Source organism: Mytilus edulis, chromosome 8 (genome assembly GCF_963676685.1).
Source record: "Mytilus edulis chromosome 8, xbMytEdul2.2, whole genome shotgun sequence".
Classification (NCBI taxonomy): Eukaryota; Metazoa; Mollusca; class Bivalvia; order Mytilida; family Mytilidae; genus Mytilus; species Mytilus edulis.
In genome coordinates, this window is record NC_092351.1 from 88,397,756 (window position 1) to 88,410,022 (window position 12,267).

General features: G+C 30.9%; 1 protein-coding gene across 2 annotated transcripts; it reads right to left on the reverse strand.

The window, feature by feature from the left end:
• Positions 1 to 209: 209 nt before the first annotated feature.
• Positions 210 to 8,413, reverse strand: LOC139486555 (heat shock 70 kDa protein 12A-like). Of its 2 annotated transcripts, XM_071271476.1 has the most exons (6): positions 8,364 to 8,404; positions 7,248 to 7,349; positions 3,896 to 4,283; positions 2,869 to 3,087; positions 2,069 to 2,204; positions 210 to 1,384 (listed from the first exon to the last, which is right to left on the reverse strand). In XM_071271476.1, the coding sequence occupies exons 3-6, from the start codon at positions 4,223 to 4,225 to the stop codon at positions 339 to 341; spliced, it is 1,731 nt and encodes a 576-aa protein (XP_071127577.1). In that variant the 5' UTR covers positions 4,226 to 4,283; positions 7,248 to 7,349; positions 8,364 to 8,404; the 3' UTR covers positions 210 to 338. The 2 variants fall into 2 exon arrangements, with proteins under 2 accessions (XP_071127577.1, XP_071127576.1); XM_071271475.1 differs by lacking the exon at positions 7,248 to 7,349 and having other exon boundaries at positions 8,364 to 8,413.
• Between the last annotated feature and the right edge of the window lie 3,854 nt (positions 8,414 to 12,267).

Sequence of the window (12,267 nt, forward strand, 5' to 3'; positions counted from 1 at the left end):
CATAATCCTTCTCCACATGTGCACGTGACACCCATGATGTTGCTTATGTAAGTATAAACTCGGTGATAAGTCTTATTTGGTAGGTCACTCACATCCGTTGATAAGAGGACGGGATTCCTCACTTGTAACATTTGGAGAGCTATAATCTCCCGTAAGCGGGATTTACTTCTGTCACATTTTTTCTTCTAAAAACTAAACTTTTATTTTAATTTCTAATGATCTTTATATATTTTAAGTCACTTCTGTATTCTTTATGCCACACAAGATATTTTTTACACATATTTATAGTAAAATAAACAGTTTGAACTGCAAAAATGTTCTAAAAACCAGAACATGAATTATTTATCACTAAGAAAGTCAAATCGTGCTCTAAAGACATCGCCGGTATTTATCTCTCTAGCTTCAATAACCAATTCCGTACCACCGAACTCGATTTTGACCTGAATATTGTTTCCGGATGTGATTTCCGAACTTATGTTGATCATCATTTCTCCAATCAATCTACAGCCATCATCAGTGACATATTTCGGATTGTTCGAGTTTGATGCGTAAACACGAACCCTGTTGTTTTGGCCTTTGGCACTGAAGGGCATAGAATGTTCATCGTCTTCTTTGATGGGTTGTCCCTTTTCCACAAACTTGTGAAATACGTCACGACACAATACAGCACTGCCAGACGTGAACTTCAGTTCATCTGGGTCACCTGTCTTAAACAATCGACTGATTGCGATGCCGTAAGTCACTTGATTGACTCTTACAGATATAAGTTTTGGACGATGACCATAAAGCACGGCTCCTTTCAAAACTGCAAGACCAGCATCTTGTGGTACGATAACCTTGTGATTTGGAAATCTCGTTTTGATAGTTTCTTGTACGATTGGTGACTCCGAAAAGCCCCCGACCAACAATAAAATATTGGTGTCAGCAGCAACAGGCTGGTTTAGAATCTCTCTGATATGCTCAACAAGGTGTTCTAATGGATCGCGAAAAAGTCCTTTTAATAAATCAGGGTCCATCTTCAACTTGTCGGCGGTTTGTGCAACACGATCAGCGTACATTGACGCTTCTATTGCTTCCTTTATAGTTCGTCCTTTCATTGTTTTATAATGCTCCATTAAGGAAGATGGTAGTTTGATTACAGCATGTTTCATCTTGTCATTAAATGTTCTCTTTTTAACTTCAAAGTCCCTACCCATGTCAAAATGGTCACAGGCATTCTTCTTCTGAAACTCAGCAAACACATCTTCTTCGACAATATCTATCAGTAGTTGTTCAAACGCTTGGTCGACTTTGATACCACCCCATGCGCCACCACTTGCACTGTGCAATTCTTTCAATGTTCCATCGTCTGCTACTTGGTGAATAGTGATATCAGCAGTGCCACCTAGGGAAGAAAATTTAAGGAATTTTAAATACATGGCCTTTCCTTTTTTTTTTAGTTACCATGCATTTCAAATGATGTCCCTTGATATTTAGAAAAAAGACATTTGTTATTTAAGATAATAATTTCTTTTCAGGAACTGAATTCTTTCCTATGAGTTGTGCGAACATTGCTTGAAAGAAGTAAAGGATGAACAATGTTTTGTTTGATATCTATGAATGCATTAACCTTTCTATTATATATTAGATGCATACTTGGCAATAGTAGCGAGAAACAAAGAGGGGTTCAACGTTGGATAAGAATGGTTGACTGACAAAAAATCATTTGCATTTCCTTCAAAGCCTAGAGAACAGTAGAAATATTCTAGAAAAATCTATCAGATAGAGTTACAAAAAATATAGTTATCTGTGTAAATCAAGTAGTTTATTTTTCACACAGCTTTAATGCATCACTATACTTGTTCTGCAGCATATTGTTATAAAACAAATGGCAGACGGTAACCGTTGCTTATCAATCTATGTTGTTCCTTTGTGCCAATTTTCATTGACGAAAAGCTATTGTTACGTATTTGGTGTCGTTTTGATTTGGATTTGATTGTGTTGAGTTGCTGTCTCATTGACGTTTATCCCATTTTCCCTTTTATTTTTCTGTCTTACAGCACAATAATAAAATACCATTCAATCATACCTCCTAAGTCAATTACCATATACTTTGACCCTGGTTTAAACAGCTCATTACCAGATGCATCAGAGGTGTATCTACACAACAATGACGCAGCTTCCGGTTCTAATGCTATTATTAACTGGTCGTTGAAAATGTCGGCCTAGAATTGAATAGATTTAAAATACTTCTTACGTCATATAAATGAAATATTATGTGGAATGTCTGCTAATGAGACTGGCAGATAAAAAAAATACTTACACATACACAAGTATTATATTTAATTCTCGCTACATTTTGCGCCTGTGCAAAGTCCGACTATCTCGACCATGTCTCGTTTGTTGTTGTTTGTTTGATTGTATTTGACCAAAAGGACCAAAAAGGAGCTTGAAATAGGCAAATTAATCTAAGGTCAACTTTGCATGAGAGAGTATTTTCTTAATAATTTATTTATGAGGAATTTACGAAAAGTTTGTTATAATATACGAAGTATTTCAAAAATGGAATTTCGCCAGAGATTGTTATTTTAAGAGTGTGATAATCTTTGTTCAATCTTTTCATTCAGACTCGGACGGGGCGATTAAGAGATTGACCATCAGATTGATGTGGAGCAGGATATGCTTACCGTTCAAGAGCCTGCACCTGATACCATCCAAGTTTTTAGTGGGGTTCTTGATGCTCAGTCTTTAGTTTTCTATGCAGTGTTTTGTGTACTTTTATTTGTCTGTTGGTCTTTTCTTTTTTTAGCCATGGCGTTGTTAGTTTATTTTCGACTTGTGCGTTTGAATGTCATTTTGAATTACTTTCGCCTCTCTTTTCGGTAATACCTTTTGTGCAGCTTCTCTCATAAACTGTTTGGCAGCGTCTGTCCATATTGCAGGAACAGTTATAACCCACTGAACTTCAGAGTCTTCAACTTCGGTACCGCAACGGCGGAAATTTTCCAAAGCATGGTTCTTTAGAAAATTTATACCATGACCAAATATGGTCTTAGCTGCAATTTCCACACCATTAGATGCCGCTAACTTGGTGTCTCGATTCAGTCCCTATTATCCAAAATAAAAAAAAATCACATCAATTAACAAACTTCAAACTATTTTTAATTGTAATTTTGCCTCGTTCTGCAAATATCTCACATATATGAAATGTATGAACTTTTCGTTAAGCATAATGAAAGAGGGACCTTCTAACATTACCAAATATACAGTATACCTTTATTGTACTTGTACGGCAGTAGGTTACTATAAGAACTGATTTTCTTTTTTTTAGTTGAGATAAAATCGTTAAAATCAGAGGCGGATTTAGGGGGGGCCAGGGGGCACGGCCCCCCCCCTTTTGGGAAAAAATTTGGTTGCTTATATAGGGAATCACTGAAGCGTGACTGGAGCGGGCCCCCCTTTACGTCAGTCAGTGGGCCCCCTCTTATGAAAATTTCTGGATCCGCCACTGAAAATATCTTGAATGTAAATCCGCATAATATCAATATAGCAAACAATAATGGATAGCACTATCAAATTTTGATTAATCGAACAAAACCTCGAAAATTTGATAAAAATAGAAATTAATATGGAAGAAAGAAAAGAAGGTCAATTTGAAAGTTATTATACTATTCGTTACTCTAATTTTTGAGGCTTTTTAATATACATTTAATAATATCCACTACTGCATGTCTCTTAACTGAAGTCATGAAAATCAAAAATGGTATGATCATTGTTTTTTAAACCTAGTTGTATGAAATCGGTATCAATCTTTATGGTATCCTAGACATCCCACAATCATCACCAAAATTTGTAAAAACCTGAACATATGATATGGACACACCATCAAATAAATACACAAATATATATTGCATACCGGATTTCGATGAAGCAACATCTTGAACCTTCTAAAAAACAAATAGTCATGATGCAGGTCATCCAACGCCAAATCACTGTACTGGGTTTCAGCGTCATAACCAAAAGCAACGAATTCTTTCTCTTTATCCAGTAGTAAACAAGTTGGTGTTTTCAGAGACATTAAAGCTGCCACTCCCGCATTCCATACTTGGTTTGTGTGAATGTTTTTTGTAGGTTCCTTCAAGAAGTCAGCCGTTAACTGAAAGGCATATCCGGAAAAGGTTGTTCCAAAGTCTATAGCACATACAAGTAATTTTCCATGTGTAACTTGTTCTCCCATCTTTTCCATTATTTTCAAGCACTATTTATCTTTATTTCAAATGATACATTGTGTATCAATTGTTAATCTTTGAAAAAAGGAAAGATACAAAAAACAAGACTTGGTTTATGGTATTGACGTTTTCATCCTTATTTTCAAAAGGTTTATACTATAACGTCTAATTTCAAATATATACGGTTTTATATAAAAGAAGTTTACTATACTAGCATCTACTTTTTCGAATATACTTTTTCACAATAATCAAAGAGTTTAATTTATATTTCAGTTTTAAGGTTTTTATTTGGTTTGTATTTTTTACATTCTGTAATACAATTTGAGGGTTTAATTAGAAGATGGAAATATAAGTAAAAATACTTTTCTATATTAAATTGTATCTGATGACTTCTAATACACGTAACGTGTAAGCACGATAGACGAAAATAAGAAAGTTAAAACGAAACCAATGAGATGATAGCTAAATACGTTAAAAAAAAGTAAGTATTTTTGTTAGTCACGTATATGCATAATTATCACTATTATCTGTATTTTTCCTTTGATGTTTTTTGTGATAATTTTCATATCACTCGTGTAGAGTGAGAATGAAAATTATCGCTTGTTTCTAATGTCCTTAGCAACAGCGTATTAATCTAATTCATGCACTGGAGTGTCGGCCAATCAGAAAAGATTAGCCAGAACTATACAAAAAACTGTTATCGGATGACTTCGCTGAAATGTCAACAATAAAAGATGATTTCTCGTTTTAATATTTTACCGTGAATTTTGCCTTTAAATAATTTATTGGAAGTTAATAAAAGTAATCAAATCCTGTTATAAACAAATAAAAAAAATCCTTTTTTTTACATAAGTCTACTTCAAATCATCGTAGGTCTGTCTGCATGTACATTTCTTCATGCATGTATATTTCTTCGTCTGCTTTGAAAATACATAATATAATATTCAACCGTTCACTTCATTTTGATACGTAGAAACACAAAATTACAGCTTATCAACAGTGAAAATGGTTTTAGCCATATTTGAACACGCCGGATGGTCCAAGGATTTATAACTATACAAATCCTTGGATGGTCAGATGAGACATCTTTTTTCAAATGAATGAACTAACTGAGCGACTACATATATATATATATCAAATAAGCCTACGCCAAAAAAAATAGTACCACAAAAGAAAATGCATTATAATCGTATAAGATACTTTTTTTTACTGAAATTTAAATTAAATGATATTCGAAAATACAAATAATAGCGATAAATAGATTATTTATGTTTTTTTTAAACTCGATGCATTTTCTCATTCTCATCTCGTTTAAAAAAACATAAATAATCTATAATTATATTGGTTGTATATCTTATTTACACCAAGATATATGGCACGCCGTTTTTATATTTATTCAAATTTGAAGATATCTTATTTATTTAACAAGATATCTTATTAAGTATTAAGATATCTTTAATTTTTATAAGATATCTTATTTAATTTGAAAGTAAATAAGATATCTCTATTAGTTTATAAGATATCTCTATAAGTTAATAAGATATCTCTATTAATTAATAAGATATCTTATAAAGTATATAAGATATCTTACTTCTAGATATAAATATATCTTTTAAATACATACTTTATAAGATATCTTATTAATTAATAGAGATATCTTATAAACTAATAGAGATATCTTATTAACTTATGGAGATATCTTATATATTAAATAAGATATCTTTATAACCAATTAAATAAGATATCTCTATAAGTTAATAAGATATCTCTAAAAGTTTATAAGATATCTCTATTAGTTTATAAGATATCTCTATAAGTTAATAAGATATCTCTATAAGTTAATAAGATATCTCTAAAAGTTTATAAGATATCTCTATTAGTTTATAAGATATCTCTATAAGTTGATAAGATATCTCTATTAATTAATAAGATATCTTATAAAGTATATAAGATATCTTACTTCTTTATAAAGATATCTTTTAAATACATACTTTATAAGATATCTTATTAATTAATAGAGATATCTTATAAATTAATAGAGATATCTTATTAATTAATAGAGATATCTTATAAACTAATAGAGATATCTTATTAACTTATGGAGATATCTTATTAAGTAAATAAGATATCTCTATTATTAACTATATAAACGATATCTTATATAGTTAATAAGATATCTTATAAATTAATAGAGATAGCTTATATTTTAAATAAGATATCTTATATATTTAATAAGATATCTTTATAAACATTTTAATAAGATATCTTATTTAATATATAAAATATGTTATTTAATAAATCAGATATCTCAATTAATATATAAGATATCTCATTTTGCTATTAAGATATCTCAATTAGTTTATAAATAAGATATCTCGAAATTGAATAAATATAATAACGGCGTGCCATAAAGATAAGGATTAATGCAAAATGAAAGATTTCAATCAGTTAGTAAGTAAAGTCTCATATGATCCTAGCAGATCTAGATATCTGTTAAAGATCTAACATCAAAATAAGCGATATACCAATCTGTTGATTTAAATCCCGACTGTATGAAATATTGGCAGCTTGACGTTTATCAAACTATATGTTAACAAGTTTTGCAAGTAATAACTCGGTATATTATGATAACAATCGCATATAACATTACAAACTTTGACAGTTGATGTAGATTTATTTATAAATTTTATCTCTAAATGTAAACAATGGTATGCATAAGAGGTTTTATACTACACTTAAACTTGTTCATATACATATATCGAGCTATTTATACAAAAATAATTGGCAAGATACAAAGGGGTTTATCAATGACAAATATGTGTACATTCAAGGACAGACAATACCACTGCCATAAAAGAAGTTAGAGAGAAAGGAAGGGTGTAAAGTTATCGGAATGCAACATTTATGTCATTTTTGTTTTGTTTTTGATATATCAAAAAGTTGCATTTTGCAGATCCTGGATTTTAAGTTAGAGGGTGCACAACAGTAAGAACTTTGCCAATTAGAGCGAAACGAAAATGATGTTGAATTGCTATTTACCAAACAAATGACAGTTTCTCTATTTTGGTAGGGAGTGCCTCCTGCTGGAATCCTCGTCTGTAATATTTTGAAACACTGTACCCATACGTTACTTAAGGTACCCTAATGACAGATTATAGATTTTTTTTAACTTTTGTACATTTAAGAACTAAACAAAAGATTCCGTTCTGTATTAATTTTGAAGATTCATCCTTACTTATTGTATAGTTCCACACATTTGAATTTGGATCCCTATATCATTGAAAATGGATTAACCGAACTTCAAATGATTTATATATACAAAAGTAAAAATCACAAAAAAATACTGAACTCCGAGAAAATCTCAAAACGGAAAGTCTCTTATCAAATTGCAAAATCAAAAGCCCTGACACATCAAACGAATGGATAATAACTGTCATATTCCTGACTTGAAAGAGGCATTTTCTTATGTAGAAAATGTTGGATTAAACCTGGCTTTATAGCTAGCCAATATTCGTGAACGAGGTATACATAAATTGCACCCTTGGTTAACCGTTATCCTTAAAAAAATGAATAAATGATGTTTTGTTTTTCTGTGCACAATTTTTGGACAATTTTGATATACATGTAATTCATGCTTGATATGTATTTTGTAGAAAACTGATGTATTTTCCATATTATGTTTATCATAATTACTCATTTTAACGGTCATTTTTTTTGTGCGACATAATATTTAGACATGTTAAAGAAGTGCATAATGATTAAATGATAGAAAACAAACAAATTGTTTAGTCTCTAAGAAGAAAACATTTACGATGTATATGATAAGAATATAGTCTAAATAATAGTAGAAAGTCGTCACATACACAATCCACCCCCTAAAATAAAATCAATTTATTAAAAATATTCATATAAACATATATCAACAACGCATCAAATTAAGTAAAGTAAGCTTAAGCAATAAGTTAGCTTTATAAACAAATCAGTAACATCGCAATTAAAAAGAGGTCCATGATACAAACCTGTCTGACAAACTCATTTAAAAAGTTTAATAAGAGTTCATAGATAAATTTTAAAATTGTGAAATTTACATATGCTTATTCACATTTTTAAATCTGAAAACTAGTTATTTAATGTAAAGTTAACCTATAGTTTTACCTCATTCAACAAGAAATTCCCGTCGTTATCGTACTGTGTTTATACTTCTTCTTTCGTTTTTGGTTTGCAAACAAGAAGGAATTTGATCTGATTAAGGTTAATATGGTTACTGATGTATTTAATATATAAACAATAAAAAGATTGAATTTTAAAATTCACTTATGATATTCAGTGTTTTGTCAAAATAGATCCTGATTACTTTCCTCCGTCGTCCTCATTGAACTTCTTTCTGGGGTCTTAAGGGGAGCAGGGTTCGATCGTAAAATAAAGACTATTTACTACTAAATGGTAGGGTTATGTCTCATAAAATACAACATCAGTTCGTTAAACTACAATTGAAACTTGAAAATTAATGCATTTATCTCTTTAAGATAGATAACTGATTGAAGTCATTCAAAATCGGTTGATTGTATAAATAGCAAATTCAATCGGAGAAAATGTTGTTAGATTTGTCTTAAATTAAAATCAACAAATCTCCGATAATAAACATATAGATTTGTCCCGACAAATATACATAGTGTTGATACTTGAAATTCCGTTTTAATGATGTGAAATCATTATACGGAAATGTATGTATTAAAAACATTTAGTTTTGTACTTCGAAAAAATGGATTGAGTAATTGCACAAACGATAAGATACAAACGATGCGATCAAAACAAAACCACGACAATGAAAATCTGGTGATAAGGGAGCTACCATTTGATTTTTATGGGGGGGGGGGGGGGGGGGGGGCTAGGAGGAAATTAAAAAAAAAAAATAGGCAGGACAGGAGTTTTGAGTAAAAAAAAAAGGCAGGATGAGACACTTGCAAAAAAAAAAAGTCAGGACGACAATTTAGGTAAAAAAAAGTCAGGATAAACTAAAAAAAAAAAAAAAAGGCAGGACCGAACAGAGTGAAAAATAAAAAGGCAGGACAGAGATTACAGCTAAAAAAAAATGCAGGACATTTTTCATCCTAGGCCCCCCCCCCCCCATAAAAATCAAATGGTAGCTCCCTAAATAAGATACAACGTTTAAAGTTTTTAAACTCATCTGGAGTATTCAAACAATCTGAAGGAATCATGTCATATCCATACAGGGGAAGGCAGGGTACGAATCCATACCCAGTAACATAAGTTATTGATTCTGAATTTCTTTTTTGTTTCTTCTTACGTTGGTAGATAACGAGACAATAAGGCAATCAACAATAGAAATCTCAGTATTTTGTACAGTGACATGAATAAGAATAACGAACTAGCGGCAACAGTAATAAACATGTTAGAATTAATTCATAATGAAAAGTAAATTAATAAAAATACCGAACTCTAAGGAAAATACAAAACAAATAGTCTTTTACCAAATTACGAAAACAAAAGCTCAAACACATTAAACAAATTGAAAACGACTGTTATAAACCTAATTTTGCAGCATTGCCTTATATAAAAAAAAATGGAATAAACATGCCTAGAACCAAAAACAATTATGAGTGTTAGTTAAAGTAACAGTGGTCTACCGATGTTATTTGTTGGTCACGTCTATGTTTGCCAAAAACGTTTTAATTAACCTTAAAATATGTATAATACACACCATTTTTTGTCTCCCTTTGTTTATAAAATTATGCAAATATCGTCAAGTTTTGTGTTGAAATTGTACATTTTTACTTCCTTTTTAAAATGCTCAAGAAATATCATTAATGGCAGGTCCGGAAGATTTGGGTTATCCAATAGAAACTCTATACAATCTCCCAATTCACTATTCGACCGCTTTACTTTTGTTCTATTTTAATTACGTCGTCTTTCTTATATCTCAATGTTTTTATGGTTATCGTTATAACAATTCAAAACAGATCATTGTTGATTAATATGGTGACTTTTTAAACCAAATCAATGGTTAAATTTAATTTCAATAAATTAGGTATATTAAAATAGGTTAGTCTGAATTAGAAATACGAAATACGAAATACGAAATATTTTATTAAAGAAAGCTCAATTATGAACATAATCATTGATAGCATAGATACAACAAAGAATAACATTTAAACAATCTTAACTAAAATGAATACACCACAAGTATCAAAGTATATGTGTTCCAAGGGGAGTAACTCTAGTGTAAAAATATAAGTAATCATTTTATATTATAAGCAGCAAACAAAATAATTCATACTTATATTCTAAGTAAAAAAACACATGTTTATATACTTAGCTATACTTTTACAAACATCCTTAGATGTCTTAGATTAATTGGGATTATTTAGCATACTGTCCTGACTGGTTTTGAATTATAGTCACTGTGATAAAAAGTAAAATCACAAAAATACTGAACTTAAGAGGAAAATCAATTCGGAAAGTCCTTAATCACATGGCAAAATCAAATAACAAAACGCATCAAAAACGAATGGACAAGAACTGTCATATTCCTGACTTGGTACAGGCATTTTCGAATGTAGAAAATGGTGGATTAAACCTGGTTTTATAGCGCTAACCCTCTGACTTTGATGACAGTCTCATCAAATTCCGTTATATTTACATTGATGCGTTAACTAAACCGACACAATAAATAAAATAATCAAAATATGGGTACATCAGTCCTAATCGTATAACAACTTTAAAAGGAACAATTTAACAGAACACAAAAACATCTATCTACAAACACATCCATTGATTTGTGTGTCTGACGTCAGAAAATTGTATACGTTAATATTGATCTGGTAGGTTGATTACTATAGTATAATTAAATCATAAAACAGCTTCAAAATGCGACACGTTGTACCAACATCATTACTTATAGAAATAAATAGATGTGGTATAATTGAATGAGACAACCTTCAATAAGAGACATAAAGGCTCAGACTGTCATACAAGTGAGAGGTTTAGCTAGCTATAAAACCAGGTTCAATCCACCATTTTCTACATAAGAAAATGCCTGTACCACGTCAGGAATATGACAGTTGTTATGCATTCTTTTGATGTGTTTGAACTTTTTTGCCATTTGATTGGGGACTTTCATTTTTGAATTTTCCTTGGAGTTTTTTTGTGATTTTACTTTTTAGAAAGTAAAAAAATACAGGTCAACACACGGCCTTGAATAATAAGTATCATCCATACCGCATACAAGAAGTAAGCTATTAAAGGTATCATAGTGTCATAACAACAGATGAATACAATTAGTTCAATATTGTAAGTGTGTTTTTATGTTTTTAAGACTTTTAGCATGAAAATCAAAAGAAACTAGTTCAGCCATAAAACAATCATATCAAAGTTTGAGACGGACCTGAAAAAAATAGCCTCACATAACAATCAATAAACTTCACGTTAGATTGTGTGCACGATCTCCAACTACAAACTGTAGTAATAATCATGTGCTCGAAAGCGTTCAGTTGTTCCTGCTCTACTTTATTAACACGTCACTGTTGTCTTACTCATAATAAAAATCGTGTGCTTACAGCTGTGAATTATTATTTGTGAGCAAATCTAATAAGTCGACAAAGATGACACACCAGGGTTAAACGTAACATTACAAAATTACTGGACTCCGAGAAAAAAATCAAAACGAAAAGTGCCTAATCAAATGGCAAATTCCAAAGCTCAAACACATCAAACGAATGGATAACAACTGACATATTTCTGACTTGGTACAGGCATTTTTTCATGTAGAATAATGTGGATAATAGCTGGTTTTATAACCGACACAAACTAAGAGAATCAAATTAACTGTGAATCTACACTTAGTGAAACTTGCAAAATTGGGAAAAGCATATAATCGTAGAAATTAAAGAACCGAGGATCTCAATATCTGTGACATCGGAAAAAATATGGCAATTCATGCTAGAGACCGTAAAACTGATGTAGTGTAAGTTATAGTCGTTCTTCATCATAACTGTGGGATAAAAAAAAAGTGAAATAACAAAACTACTAGGATTCTTTT